Source organism: Nicotiana sylvestris, chromosome 1 (assembly GCF_000393655.2).
Source record: "Nicotiana sylvestris chromosome 1, ASM39365v2, whole genome shotgun sequence".
NCBI lineage: Eukaryota > Viridiplantae > Streptophyta > Magnoliopsida > Solanales > Solanaceae > Nicotiana > Nicotiana sylvestris.
The window spans coordinates 146849547-146865558 of NC_091057.1; the positions used below are offsets into that span (position 1 = coordinate 146849547).

The 16012-nt window shown below is 31.8% G+C and overlaps 1 protein-coding gene across 1 annotated transcript; it reads left to right on the forward strand.

Moving 5' to 3' along the window:
- Positions 1-13778: 13778 nt before the first annotated feature.
- On the forward strand, positions 13779-15503 carry LOC104237592 (protein TIFY 5A-like). The gene is made up of 3 exons (XM_009791768.2): positions 13779-14191; positions 14632-14710; positions 15148-15503. The coding sequence occupies exons 1-3, from the start codon at positions 14109-14111 to the stop codon at positions 15334-15336; spliced, it is 351 nt and encodes a 116-aa protein (XP_009790070.1). The 5' UTR covers positions 13779-14108; the 3' UTR covers positions 15337-15503.
- Positions 15504-16012: the final 509 nt, after the last annotated feature.

A 16012-nucleotide genomic window follows, 5' to 3' on the forward strand; every position in this document is an offset into this window, starting at 1 on the left:
CGAAAATAATTATTTTTTTTATTTTTATTTTTTTTTTAAAAATAATAATTTCGGGAATGATTTAAAAAATAAGAAAAAGGGAAGTATTGAATAAAAAAAAATATAAAGTAAAAATAGGTGGAATTCTCTTTTAAAAAGGTAAAAGAATGTAGAAAATTTAAAAAAATAAAAAGTTTTGTGGAAATTTTAAAAAAATTAAAAAGTAAAAGAAGGTTGGAATTAAAAAATAAATATAAAGGTATCTGAAAATTTAAAAAATTTAAAGTAATTGAAAGTAGCATTTTTAAAAGAAAAAAAAGATAGTGGTTTGTTTTTTTAAAGAAAAGTTAAATAAAGTGAGATTCTCTTTTAAAAAAATAAAAAGTGGGATTTTAAATAAGATAAAAGTAATTAAAGTTGGAATTTTAAAAATAAAAGTAAATAAATGTGGGATTTCTTTTTCTAAAAAAATAAAAGCAATTTGTAAGTGGGATTTCTTTTAATTAAAAAAATAATAAAATAATAAAAAACAAATCTGAAAATTTCGAAAATTTTGCTATAAATAGAAGAGAAAATTTAGTAAGAAGGGGGTGGAAAAAAGAGGAAAAACTAGATAGAGAGAAGAAGAAAAGAGGGGGCGGAGAGAGCAGAGAGGGCGGTATACACTCGATATACACTCTGGATACAGTGGATATACAGGGACAGAATTCATTTTGGAGAGAGTAAAAAAGATAGAACCAAATTTTCTGAAATATTGAGAGCGGAAGAACACCATAGAGAGTTTAAATCTAGAAAAAAAACAAAGAGAGATTTCCGGACTATTTTTCTTCTCCATTTTTACTAGTTTTCTCCGTGTTGCTGGGATTTCTGGATTGAGGTGTTGAAACTACTGTGTTGGGCTTTCTACTGCTGTATTTTGTTGTGTTACTACTGTTGATGAATGCTCCTTCATCTTCTTGTATTTCCATTATCCAGGTACACAAACTGATACACCGGTTCATCTTGTAAGCTACTCGAAGCATGAATGCAAAAAATGAGAAAGATTTGAAGTTGTAGTTTAATGTAGCGTTTTCTTTCTTTTATTGTCTGTATGTAGAACATTCTATGCACTGCCCATGTAAACTCTTTAAACGTCTCACTTTCGAAACTTAACTATAATAACTCGAAAGTATGTAAATAAAGTAGGACCTTTTCTTCAGTTATTTTAGAGAAAACAAAAAATAGAAAATGTAGTCATTCTAAGATTATCCTTTTTTAAAATAAATAAATAAATAATGAGACGAGTCTCGCCAAATAAAAATGCAAATTGCGAGGCCCTCAATAATTGGTCATAATAAATACTTAGAATTTGGGATGGACCGTTTAGTGAATTTCACTGCCCTCCCAAAAGATAATAACACGTTAGATTCTTTAGGCACGATTTAATTAAATTACTTTCTTAAACTCGAGTGCACATTTATGTGACCCAAATCCAAATCTCAACGGAGTCGAAATGTGTCTCTAATCACGGGTACATTGATTGTGACGTGGCCCGGGATGCATGTCCATGACATTGCAAATTCCTTTTAAAAAATAAGAATGAGATGAGCCTCGCCGAATAAAAATACAAAATTGCGGGGCCCTCGGTAAATATTTGTTTTAAAACTGCTTAGTCTTCGAGATGGACTGTTTAGCAAAATTTCACGGCCCTACCCAAAGTAAATGCTACGCTAGTCGCTTTAGGCGCGCCTTTAATAATTTAATTTTCTTAAAACTCGGGTGCACATTTATGTGACCCAAATCCAAATCTCAATAGAGTTGAAATGTGCCAACAACCACGGGTGCATTGATGTGACGTGGTTGGAGATGTATTTCCATGATGTTGCAATTCTTGATAAAAAATATATATATAATAATAATGACAAAAGCGGTTAAAAGTTAAAACTTGCACATGATCTCATAATTGTATAAAATCAGATAAACAAGTCGAATATGACAGTTGAGCGACCGTGATAGAACTACGGAACTCGGGAATGCCTAATACCTTCTCCCGGGTTAACAGAATTCCTTATCCGGATTTCTAGTTCGCGAACTGTAATACAGAGTCATTCTTTTCCTCGATTCGGGATTAAATTGGTGACTTGGAACACCCTAAATTTCCCAAGTGGCGACTCTGAAATAAACAAACCAATCCTGTTTTGATTGTCCTTTAATTAGAAAAACTCCTTCACCCCCCGCGGGGGCGGAAAAAGGAGGTGTGACAGACACCAATCTTGGGTAGAGGATTATGTTAAACTTTCCGCATTTCTATTCAGTTTTTATATAAGTTAAGACTTCCGCTTGAAATTTTTAATTATGTTGCCTTTATTACATGTTGATATTTATGGAAAAGAATGTGTGTTAAACGGAAGGTAATTTAAGTTGGCTTGCCTAGCTCCTATTAGTAGGCTCCATCACGACCCTGAGGGTGGGAAATCTGGGTCGTGACATCTATTCATCCTGTTAAACTCAAAGAACCTTTTAACTGCATTTATGATCTCTGGACCTACTACACTCCATGCCCTTTTATAGAAATAAGCATTGTATCCATCCAACCCTGGAGATTTATCATTCCCAATTGATCTCAACCCTTCCATTATCTCCTGTTCTGTAACTGAGGAACAGAGAAATATTTGTTGTTCATGATTGAGTTTAGTTCCCTTACTCATTACTATCTTGTTAACTGCCCTTAGAGACTGTTTTGAACTTCCCATTAACCCTTTGTAAAATGAAACTATTTCCTGCTTTAGGTCATTAGGATTAATCAGCATCTTACCATCTTTCAATGCTTTGAGTTCTTTGATTTGTTTCCTTTGAATTCTCTCCTTTATAATAGCAGCAAAATATTTTGAATTTGAATCTCCAAGTTGTATCCACTGAGCTCTAGATTTCTGTTTCAATATACTCTCATATATCAGATTCCATTTTTTCAGATTCATCAGGGCTTCTCTCTCTTCAATTAACAAACTGTCATCATAGTTAACTTTCATTGTTGTCTGAATTCTTTGAAGATCTTCTCTAGCTTTGTCAATTTTTCCCACAGTTACTCTGAATTCCTTCTGGTTTAATTGTCTGAATACATGTCTCATTGCCTTCATTTTATTCCAGATATTCTGCATGGGATCTTTATCCAGTTGTTTCTTCCAATGAGTCTCAACTAGATGCTGGAACTGTTCATGCTCACACCATACATTAAAAAATGTGAAACGTGCTCTAATGTTTTGGTTCACTTTAAGCAGGGTTAACAACATAGGGGCATGATCTGAAATATTAGGTAGATCATATTGAAGTACAACATGGCCCCAATTCATCATCCAGTCATGATTTCCAAAAGCTCTATCAATTTTGCTACTGACTCTTTCTCCTCCTTTTTGCTTGTTTGTCCATGTATAATAATCATCTTTCCACTGTAATTCATTTAATAGAGTTGGATTAATGCATTCTGAGAAATCCTTAACTTCATTGAATGTTATAGGATGAGAGCTCTGTCTATCAACAGTTACTAGCATTGCATTAAAATCTCCACATACTAGCCATGGGCAGTTAGTGCTCTATGCTATATCTTCCAAACTACTCCATAAACCCCCCCTCTCTTCCACAGTATTAAATCCATAAACAACAATCATCACGCATTGAAAATCATTTGTAGTGATTTCACAATGTATTAATTGGTCTTCTACCCTTAGCACATTTACACGATATGAGTTTTGATACCACATCAACCTGATTCTTCCATTGATAACAGCTGAATAATTATGTACAATGCCCCAATTAGCATCAATTTTCGTAGCTATCTTCTTGCATCTATGCTGCTTAACTCTTGTTTCCACCAATCCCATAATTTTTATATTTTTTGCTTTTATATATTTCTTTAACTCTTTTTGTTTATACACTTTATTCATCACCCTAATATTCCAAAATAGCCAAGTCATTGAGCAATGATAGGTCCTCCTAGGTCAGGAGGTTCAACTTGCCTTATTCTCTGCATCTCTCCCTATTTTATCCCTGTAGATCCAGTCCTAGCTTTGGTCATCATCACTGCACTCAATTGTGGAAAGTTGATTAAATTCAATTCTGGGTTAGGCATCTGCTCCTTTCCTTTAGTGACACTTCTATCCTTCTCAGCTGGTGTTGCAATTTCTTGTTGCTACAGCTTGCTCATATTATCATCCACTTCATTTGATTGACTTCTTTAGTCACCTGTTGTTGGTCATCATTCTGTTTATTCATAGTTTCTTTAGGCTTCCATTCCTGTACTATTTTCTTCTGTTCCCATCCTCTTCTATTTTGTACTTGGCTATCCATCCCTTGCTGCTCAGGTTTCTTAGTACAAATGTGTCCAATAACTTGACATTTTGGACAGAATTGGGGCTTCCATTCAAACTCCACTTCTTGTTGAATTTTTTTTTCCATTTGGTTCCATTACTACTATTGTATCAAGCAATGGCTTGGATACATTAACTTCAATCAACATTCTAGCATAGGAAATCCTCATTTGTTTAGTTGTACATTCATCAGCAAATAGAGGTTTCCCTAATGCACTAGCAATCCCGCCTAATGATCCACATCCCCAACAACTCATAGGTAGTTTAGGAAACTTCACCCATAATGGAATCTCTGTCATAAACTGTTGATTACAATCAAAAGCAGGGTTCCACAGTTTCAGAATAATTGGTCTATTCCTCATAGTATAAGGTCCAGAAAAGAGTACTTCATTCATATCATTTTCATTATTGAATCGAGCCACATAATATCCCTCCTCATGCAAATACAAATCTGGCATATGAATAGAATTTCACATTTGAGAAATATACCTGTGCATGACTGTATATCCTGATGTCTCTCCCAAAACATAGACAATAAGTGAGTTTTTCTACTTCTCTGCTTCTTTGTCAACTTCATTTTTCTCCAGTTGACTATCGTCTCCCTATCAACAATTTGGGGAGGAAAGTAGCTTAGAGCCATTCCATTTTCTGCCACTCTATTTCCAGCAAATAGTGAGTTTCACTGTGGTTTAGCCATCTCCTTTGCTTCCTTTTGATTCTCATCACTCTTTACTGTTGCATCTTCTTCTTATCGAGCTGGAATCACCTCCTTCTGTACTAGATCTATATTTTATTTACTCTGTTTTTCTTCCTCCATTTTAGAATTCTCTATTATAGGAGTTTTTTCCATATCCCCAATGTTATAGCTTTCACAACTGAGCTCGATGACGGATCTAAAGCTGGGTACTGTTCCATTGGTATTTTTGTCACTGGTTTCTTTGATGTTGATGCTTTCTCCTTGAATTGAACATGCACCGAACTTCCAAATGCTATTTGTATCTCTTTTCTAGGTCGTCCCCTTCCCCGACCTCGCCCCTTCCCATGGAGCTCCAGTGCGTACGTTAGATTAACCTACGCTTAGAGAGAAGCTAGAGCGAAGAGAGAAAGTCAAAATTCGACGTTATATTATTAATCACTACATAACAATACTACTCTTACTAATTACTTGAAGATTGGTGTTAAGTATTTCGGAAAATTTTAAATTGAAAAGAGCTTAATATATTGAAAGAATAATTTTTGAAACCTTCTTCAACTACGTTCAATGAAGTGGGTGGAAAACAAGGAAAGTACTACCAAACTTTACATTATTTAACAATTAAAGATACATATGTACTAGTAAATCTGAAATACGTAAAACAGTTACTCCCTCCGTTCCAATTTATGTGAACCTGTTTAACTGGGCACGGAGTTTAAGAAAAAAATAAAGACTTTTAGAATTTGTGGTCCTAAACAAGTCCAAGACCCAGAGTATTTGTGTGGTTATAAAAACTTCTCATTAAGGGTAGGTTGTAACTTTAAGCTAAATTATTACCAAATTTAGAAAGGGTTCATTCTTTTTGGAACGGACCAAAAAGAAAATAGGTTCACATAAACTGAAACAGAGGGAGTAGTAAGTATTAGTTTTGCTACAAAAATAAAAAAATACTGGAGGTTGTGATATGATTTACAATTTTAATGTGTAGTAAACTGTAAACCTATGTAGCTTATTTTCTAAAGCTCCTTATATTATATGCGTTGCATTTCCTGTAATTTCCCCAATATTCGAGTTGAAATGAAAAGATGAGGTTGTGATATCTAACTTACAATTTTAATAGGCAAAATATATAGTTTACCCATCAACCTTGCAGCGAAATATCTGTTACACACCTCTCTTTCACGAAAAATCTTTTACACACTCAACCTATCAAAAGTGTGTCTACGACACACTACTTTTGTGTTTGATAACTTCTTTTTAAAAATTGCATCACACGTGCTAAACAGAATGTGACACATTGCATAACTCAAAAGAGAAAAAAAAGGACTTAATTTACACTCCAGGTGATAATATTTTAGAAAAGAAAAAAAAAAAGAAAAACAGAAAAGAAATTCCCCCTCCACCCCTCTCCTCATCTAACCCAAGTCCCCTCCCCGGTTCTTTAATTTTCCTCACCCAACAGTTGTTTTCTACCGAATTAAGATTTTCTCTAAATTTTGAATCCCTTGAAAGTTTTTGTAAATTTTTTTGATGTGTTGAACATAACTGAAAATGAATTTGAAGAGTTGGAATATTTTATTTAAAGCAGGGGTCACCGGAAGTTTTTTGCCCTCAAACTTGGTCATCAGATACTAGTAAAAAATATGATTGCTTTGGAACAACTAGGAATTCAATGGGCAAATTTGGAAGAAAGAGAGAATAAAGAGGAAGAAATAAAGTGCACTGATTGACAAAAGAATATCATATTTTCCGGCAAGACATCCATATTTTCCGGCAATCGAGCTTCCCTTTTTACATTTGTTTGAGCTCAAATTGAGTGAAGTACACATGATAATCCATGTTAGACTTTTCAGTTCAGTTTTTAACAATAAATCGCCAATAAATTTGGGTTTCTAATTTGGGTTTTTAAATAGGAGTACAAGTTTGACGGCTTCTTCAATGGTACCTCTTTTTTTACTCTTCAAATTCGAAATTTTGAGTAATAATACTCAGATCCAAAGTAGTTAATTAATCAACATCCAATACCCAATATCACTTTATTCAACAACTCAAGATTCAAACTCCAACAAAAATGGGGTTATCCATAATGGAGGTTTGCCTAAATTTGAAAATAGGGATAAGGTTACCTGAAGATGAGGGATAATGATTGGGAAAATAATAAAATAAAAAAAAGAAAAAAAGAAATAATTGGACACGTGGCATCCATATAGAGCTTCAGACACACAAAAATTTTTATTCACGCGCTTGTTTCATGTGTAGGACATGCGGGGTGCTGCCTAGCTAAAGTGGTGCGTAATAGACACACTTTAAAAGATTTGGGTGTGTAATAATATTCCCGTAGTTATCAAGTGTGTAAGAGGAATTTGACTACAAGTGATGCGACATTTTATATATTTTGCCATTTTAATATTTCCTTTCTCTTCTTCTTCACCATGGCAGTACCTGCACTGTGTTTCATCCACCAAGAACACCACCCTAATTCACTCTATATTTTCCCCAAATCAGCAATAAACACCGTCCTTCTCCACTCTAAAACTCCCAAATCATTAAAAAAGTAATAAAAACACGATCAAAATCAATAAACCCCAAAAATCCGGACGAATCAATAAAAAGAACTCTCTTACGTTATCTTCTCCAAAATTACTTGGAGAATCCCCATACAAATTAGTAAACAGAAGAAAAAAAATTCCCAACAACCTCAAATGGGAGATCACGGATACTTAGATATTTTCGGCAACATCCCCCGGCCCATTCTACGTCTACTTCTCCCTCTTATGTTTTCTGAACACAAGTTTTAGAGAAACATTCAAAATCATCTTTAACATTTTCAATATTCAACACCCAATTAATTGATTTTTTCAAATTGAAATTTTATTCTTTATTTTTTTCTAACCAGCATTTTCCTTTGAATTGTGGTCGTGATAGATTTCTTAAAAGTGTGTGTAGGGGGAGAGTAGGAGGATAGACGAGAAAGGAAAGGGGGAGGGGAAGGGAATCGGACAGTAACAAAATGAAAGGAAAGGGAGGGCGTGGGGTGAGCGAGTTCAGCTTTTGCAATTTTTTTTCTTTGTTTTTTCTTTTTCTTTGCTTTTTTTTTTTTAATCAAACCTGTTATAATCACGCGCCTTTGTATCGTAGTTTGTACGTATATTTAAATCATTACCACATAAACATAGTCAGTGGATAAATATATTTATTAGTACTCATTTCTTCAAGCGTAAGTGTCCAAATGAAAAACTTATAAATTTATTTACCGGGTTGACAAACAAGTACAAATTTAGGTGGTTCGGAGGCCATTTTGCCGAAGTTTAATTTGTTGAGTTCTTCAAATAGGTACAAATATTATATCTCGCCAGAAGTCACTCCGAAAATTACAATTATAAATAGGTTTAAACTATCCTAATTAATTAAGCCATCAGATATAATGACGCTTTATCTTTAAATATACTAAGTTTCTACAAATATAATATATAGCCCTAAACTTGATCGATAATGTTACTAACACAATCTCTCAAAATTGGAGAATAGAAAGTCGGCATCAAAGAAGTTAAGAGCTAACTATATAACATGTTTAAATTGCTCTCAGAATATCTCAATGCTAAAATAGGAAAGTCCACATATCCGATCAAAAAGTTGATGTTCTTTGCATGGTTGCTTTAAAAGGAAATTAAATATGGGGATAAAAGAGTAGTTGACATCTCAAAATTTTGATAAGTTTTGTTTCTCTTAGCACATGGTCTTTGTCACTTCAATTTTCTCGCTCGTTAAAAGTGAAAGCACGTACCACATGATATGCCACCACATGCTTCCACGTGCATTTGTTGTATTGTGTTAGAGTTATAAAATTAAAATTAATAAAAGTGTAAGTTTCTAAACTATATTAATCCTAATTAGCTAACTTTCAACGAAAGAAAAAACCCTTAGGACAAAAATACAATTATGCTATTTCAATAATCAATAAGAAATGTCATATGAATTATTTCCAACATATTAGAAAAGACTAAATTACTATTGCAAAAGATATTATTCAATCGCCATATTTTGATTAATCTACTCTTTCTTTGTTTTGGAGTGAGGTTTCTTTCTCCGTTCAAGCACATAACCAAATGCATGTGAATATTTTCTTTTATGGAAGTAAGAGTTAAATTATAATGAAATTGCTTACTGTTAAAAAATCCTAAAAGGACTATAATAATCTATGAGCGAAAAATATAGAGCTTATGTTAAAAAAAATTCTACGCTTTGCACAAAATTAGTTACACATCTAAACAAATTATATTCTTAGTTATCCCCCGAAGTTGGCTATTTGATAGTTGTTACTCCTGGACGTTGACATGGTAATGTGCATGGATATATATACTCCTTTAGGCATATGAAGAAAAATTTAAAATTAACTTTAAGATGCAATATTTTTCAATCATTAATATAATTGTTTATTTGTTAGAATAAAATTGTGTATTTGTTCTTGCTTCATCTTAATATACAACGCATACTTTATCTAACTTTGTATTTTAATTTCTTTTTTAAAATACAATGGCTATTTGATCCAATTGTATAGTATTTTATTTTTTGGGGCTAAATTTGTAAAAACTTAGCTGGAGTTTTGCCATAAATAAAAAAAGTTTTAGCTAAAATAATAAAATACTAATTGTGTATTATTTTTATTATTTTTTGTTAGATGCAAATGACTATTTATTTTAATTGTGTATTTTATTTTCGGGTCAAATCCAAGAAAAAAAATTGGCAAAAGCTTTATTATTTTCTTGCTTAATTTAGAAGATATAGCCAAAATAACAGAGTTGCCATTGTTTTCAAAAATCCATAACATCTTTGAAATGCTTAATGCCACCTACTACGCTGTTTAAGTAAATAGAACAATTACATTCAGACCTCTCTATAGCAACATTCCTATAAGCAACACTTCACTATAAAAGCTAAGCTTTTCCGGAACCAATTTTTATGTTATGTTATAATATATATTCTCTATAACATCCAAAAATATTCGGAACAAATAAGGCTGTTATAGAAAGGTTTGACTGTATTATAGTATATTTTTTATTTCTTTGACAAGCACACACATTCTTCCTTAATTTTTCAAAAAAAATAATTCAAAACTTGCATAACAATTCGTATTGTGTGGCGAAAGACTTTTAGAGTCATTTAATGACTATTGTTTCAGAAGTTTCGAAAAACTTAAGTAATAATTCTAACAAAAAAAGATAATTCAAATAAGAAAATAATTTATATTTATATATAAGTAATATCTCACTTTATGTGAACCTATTTCATTTTTGGTCCGTTCCAAAAAGAATGGCCCCTTTCTAAATTTTGAAACAATTTAGCTCAAACTTTCAATTCTAGCATTAGTGAGAAGCTTTTATAACCACATAAATACTTTGGACCCATTTCTGACTTGTTTAGGACCAAAAATTCTAATTTTTTTTATTTTTTCTCAAACTTCGTGCCCAGTCAAACAAGTTCACATAAATTGGAACGGAAAGAGTATGAGTTCTTACCTAACTCAAATAAGAAAAGATTTAATAGTCAAAATTTAAATTAATTTAAAAGCATACATATTAAAAAAATAATCAAATGACTATCCAGTGTGAACTTTATATTAAAAGAATAAAAAGGGCGAGCGATATTTCGCTAAGAGTATTCGTACTTTTATTAAAAAACCTATATATATAATAACACATTTAGGCTTGTGGTGATTAGATATGACTTTAATTGTACATGAACTATTTAGTTTGTATGATAAAAATAAAAATCTTTAAAACACGTTATTAATTGTTTATTGTTGAGACAATATTACGTGCTTAGTGTTTTGAATGAATTTATATCTTCTCTATAGTGCTTTGTGATGAACTGTTGATTTCACATAAATTATTTGTTAATCACGTTAAACATCCTACATGTTACATATATGGATTTATTTTCAAATAGCACACTTTATATAAGGAAAAATATTGATATATTTTAAACTATAAAATAGTCGGACTTCGTACCTATATTAACGGCAAATTTTAGGTGATTTCAAGGTCCTAAATATTAGGAAAATGACTTAAATTACATTTTTATCTAATATGAAAGCTATTTTTTAAGGGTAAAAAAAATGAACGACATTTCGCTAAGGACCTTCGTACTTTTAAAATAGTATAAATGGCAATATCAACCATTAAACAATTAATTTAAAGTTTATGTACTCACAAGGTTAAAAGCATTAACGGGTGATTTGAAAAAAAAGTAACTGAGTTGCTATAATAGGCTAAAAACCCACATTGATAATGTCAAAGAATTTTTATACTATACACTAATAATGCGTATAACTAAAATTCTTAAATAAGTCTCCTTATGATAAATTTTTCTAGGTTTAAAATTTTATGTTGGTAAAGTATGGAGGTATAACCTAATGTTATGGTTATTTAATTCAAATGCAACTTTTCATTCTCAAAATTTGGCATAAGAAAAAATGAGGCAACCCTGATATTGTTTTAAATTATAACCTGTTGACCAAGCTGGAGAAATCAACTTATTTTGAGAAGTGTTTTTTAAAAAAGTGCTGTTAATAAAAATACTTTTGGAGAGAAGCAGTTTGTGTTTGACTAATCACTCTGAAAAGCATTTTTGAGCAATAATTTGTGTTTGACCAAGCTTTTCAGAAAGTGATTTTGAGTATCAAATTACTAATAAGGACATGAATAGATTTACTTAATAGTTAATATTATAAGTAAATAAATAATCTCAAAAATTTGTTATTACAGGCAATAATTAAATCTTTTCATTTTATTTAAGTAAAATATGAAAATAAAATTAAAAGGTACTTAATTCTTTTAATATAAGTTAAATATATTAAAAATCATTCAACAAATATAAAAGCATTCACCCCTAAAATCACTATATATATATATATATATATTAGAAATTAAAGCTATCGTAAAAATAAGAAGAAATACTTATACATTAATATCTCAAGTATTAGGTTTAACGGTTATTTTGGTATATACTATATTTTGTTAAGGGTATTTTTGGTAAGAAGAAATTAAAGGCAAAACTGCTTCTGCTTCTGCTTTTGGGAAGAAACTATTTTTTTCTGCTTCTCAGAAACTGCTTCTGCTTCTTCCCAAAAGCACTTTTCCCCCCAAAAAGCTTGGTCAAACACCTCAAATTAGAAAAAAAAGTGCTTTTTAAAGAAGAAAAAAATCACTTTTGACCTCTTGAGAAACTTGGCGAAACAGGCTGTTAATCAACTTAACACTCTCGTAAGTGAGCAATTTCAATCGTTTTAGATCTAATTAGGGAAGTACTCTCTTATTTTCTCGTGACGTATGAAATAAAAAGGTTAGAAGTATCTAAGGTGCGTTTGTCAACATCAAAATGAAAGAGAGCGAATAGATTTTGTTATTTTCTTTGCATGAAAGCCCTAACAAACTTATAAATATTTGGTGCTTCAAACAACTAGCTTTCCATAATAGGAGAGTGTTTCGAGAGAAGTTGAAACATGACAACTCAAGCTTATTCGAAAAACATTAACAACTTGTTTGGATGGTTGTTACCCGTTATATCGTATTGTATTGTTACTTTAAATATAATGTTTATTTTGATTGTTACTTAAATTTTATTGTATCGTATTGTTAAATTCGTCGTTACATAACGACGAAATGTGCCACTTTATGTAACGATCGATTTGGTGTGGTCGCGTCGTTACCTTGTCTTTTTCTCTCAATCTCACATTTTATTATTATTAAATTATTTTATTTTATCATTTACTCTACTTTTTTATATAGTAATTTTACCTTGTATCATAATTTTTCTTTATAATATTGTAAGTTTATTCTTCATATTGCTGGTGCGTGATATCATGAAACGATGGTAAACGACACAATCTATCCAAACATTGTATTTATCAAACGATACAGTACAATACAATACAGTACGATACGATACATTATGAAACGATGCATAGCAACCATCCCAACAAGTTGTAATGTGCAAGTGGGAAATGACTCATGTGATGAAATTACCAATCCTTTTAAATTTATAATTAATTTTCTTTATGATCGATACAATTAAGAACTTGTGTGTAAAATGTGTTGTTTTTGGCAAGCTAATCCATAAGTCGGGAAGAATTGTATGTCTTAAAAAGGAATAAAGATCAACTAATTAGGAACAATTTTCTATTTTTGGAAAATAAAAAACAACTAAATACAAACCTTTTTTTGGGGAAAAGAATCATTCCATATCAACGTTGATAGAAAACTAACGATTGTTTTAAGATAAATAGTGAAAATGTTAAAGCTAATGACAAATTTGTCAGGATCACAAATTAAAGGGTCATTGTCAAATTTCAATTTTCACATATTAGTCCGGGAAGAGAAATTCTGTGAAATTGTGAGAGTAAATTAAGTTAATTCTGATTTGTACAAGTTAATTTATGTTCAAAAATTAATAACTTCAACCTAATTATCTGTTTGGGTTTGAAAACAACAACTACTACTATGTGTTTATTTCTTGCCCCAAAGTATTATCGTGATATCAAAATAAAACGTGTATGAGCTCAACTTTTCATGCCTATTCAAAGAGATCAGGAAGAAATATATAGAAGGAGTAGCAAACAAATACGAAGAAAAGATAGAAGCTACTATATATGTAAAGAAATTTAAAAACATAGACAAAACATAAGACGTGCCATTAAATTTTATGCATTAAATTTATAACAAACCTAGTTTTATATATATAAACACGTGGGAGAATAGGTGAGTTGTGGTAGGGGAAATTAGGCATGTGAGCAACATGTTCCACATGGCTAGATCACATACAAAGTGTTCAATTTGCTCTTGACTTAGCTTGTAGCAACCCCAATATGATGTTTTTGTTGGATTTTTCACATATTTAAATTGCTTTTTGAGATCAAATTCCCTAGTCTTTCTAGCTCTACTTGTTTTTCGGTGCAAGTAATTGGTGCCATCCACCACCATAAGCTAAGCAATTCCCCCACATTTGGGAAAAAGTCTTAATTTCTTCTCCAATTTATAGGCAATGAAGACATAAGAATTGAAAGAGTAGAAAGGAAGAAAACAATAGGCATAAAGATGAAGCACAGAATTGGCCTTCAACTTTTCCCTCTATTGTCTTCTTCTTCTTCTTCAGAGTTACGCAGTAGTAATCATTCTGTGTAAGTCTCATTATTCCCCCCTCTCTCTCTATATATATATAGTATTATACTTACCAAGTTTATAGTTGGCCGACGAGTGTTACCGACATAATAGGTGTGAGTTCAATTATCGTTGTCCCCCTTAATTCTCCCTTACCTTTTTCTAATCCCCTAATTTAATTAAAAATTAATTGAATGAAAGATAAGATTGTGCTCTATATTCTTTTCAAACAAGTTCTTCATTATACTATAATTTTTTTCAAACATATATTAAGAGAGCTTAGGATATGTTGCAAAACATATTTTTTAAGTGATCATGATATATTGCTTTCTCATCATCATTATTACATAAAAATATTCGGTGGGTAGAACACCTAATATCTTAGACAAATGAATTTTGGTTCCATAATATATACAGTAATTAGATGTTTCCATGCATGACGATATATTTGTTAATATAGGGCATGTTCTTCCACAAGAAAGCAGATCACAATTTTCTACAACGCACTAGATGGGGAATGTGATACATCTGAACTTCAGGCAAGCTATTTTTGATCTTTATTAGTCATTACTATTTTGAAAGGGAGCTTTGGTGTAACTAGTAAAGCTACTATCATGTGATCAGGAGGTCACAGATTCGAGTCGTAGAAACAGCCTATTGCAAGAATGTTTGGTAAGGCTGTGTACGATAGACCCTTGCGGTCCGGCCCTTTTCCGAACCCCGTGCACAGCGGAAACTTAGTGCACCGCGGTGCCCTTTTTATGAGTCACTGTATTTTGTTATTTAAGAAACTAAACTTGTTTGAAACTGAGACGTAATTCTTGTAAAAAATTGACTTCTTCTACTGATGAAATAAGTTTGAAGAGAATTTCCCATATCTTGCTTTCTAATGTTTTTATTTTTATTTTTATATTAGTAATTCTAAATTTGTTCTGATGCTAAATTTGATTTGTTATTGGATTTTCTGTAAGTATAGGCCTTAGCCATCTTATGCCATGCAAGAGGAGAAATGGAAGAAAAATATAATACGAGTGCGTCAAATTTGAAAGCACCATCTCTGCAGTTTCAATTGCATAGCCCTTATGGGTTGTCTCTGAGAAAATCCCTACAGAGGTTTTTGCAAAAGAGAAAAGAAAGGAGGATTCAAGCAGCTAATCCATACTAAAAGAAATGATGATGATCATAGGCGAATTCAGAGTTGAGAATTTAGTGATCCAGAATGTGTATGATTTTGTGATATGCGGATACTTCAACATTTCTTTTTTGGCATATGTATCTGCAACTCGAACCGAAAACAATGATTTCAGTTGAATCTACTGAACTTGCTCTAAATCCGCCTAGATATGATAATGATGTTGATTCCTAATTATCGAAATTCCTTTGTCCTAACAATAAAAAATTCATCAATATGGAGTGGGTTTGGTGTTGCGGAAGCCAAATGTATATAGTGTGAATGAATCACAACTACTATACCAAAAATTATGACAACCACTAAATAATAAATAAGACAATAAAGCAACAATAAAAGGAACACCAGAATCGGCCAATTTTGCCTACTTCCTCGGACACAACCAATATTTTATTCCACTCCAAAAATACAAGTGAAATAATACTAAAGAGAGAAGATATAAATGTCTTAAGAAGATAAGAAGACAAATGAGAGGTGTATTTAAATCCTAAACATTATGCCTTCTTTTATAGGGAAATATTTTCCCCCAAATGAAATCATCCGCCGATGTGGGACAATTTTTTTTGTCAATCAACAAATCTCCACCTTGACAAAATTCCACATCTTTAATTTTCTCTCAATAACAAATTTTGGTTGTGTCCTCATCTTCTAT

Bases quoted from the DNA above. Each gene is read 5' to 3' on its own strand.
- LOC104237592 (XM_009791768.2), top strand. From the start codon at position 14,109: ATGAAGCACAGAATTGGCCTTCAACTTTTCCCTCTATTGTCTTCTTCT. The intron at 14,192-14,631 runs GTAAGTCTCATT...TTGTTAATATAG, and splicing joins CGCAGTAGTAATCATTCTGT to GGCATGTTCTTCCACAAGAA. The intron at 14,711-15,147 runs GCAAGCTATTTT...CTGTAAGTATAG, and splicing joins GTGATACATCTGAACTTCAG to GCCTTAGCCATCTTATGCCA.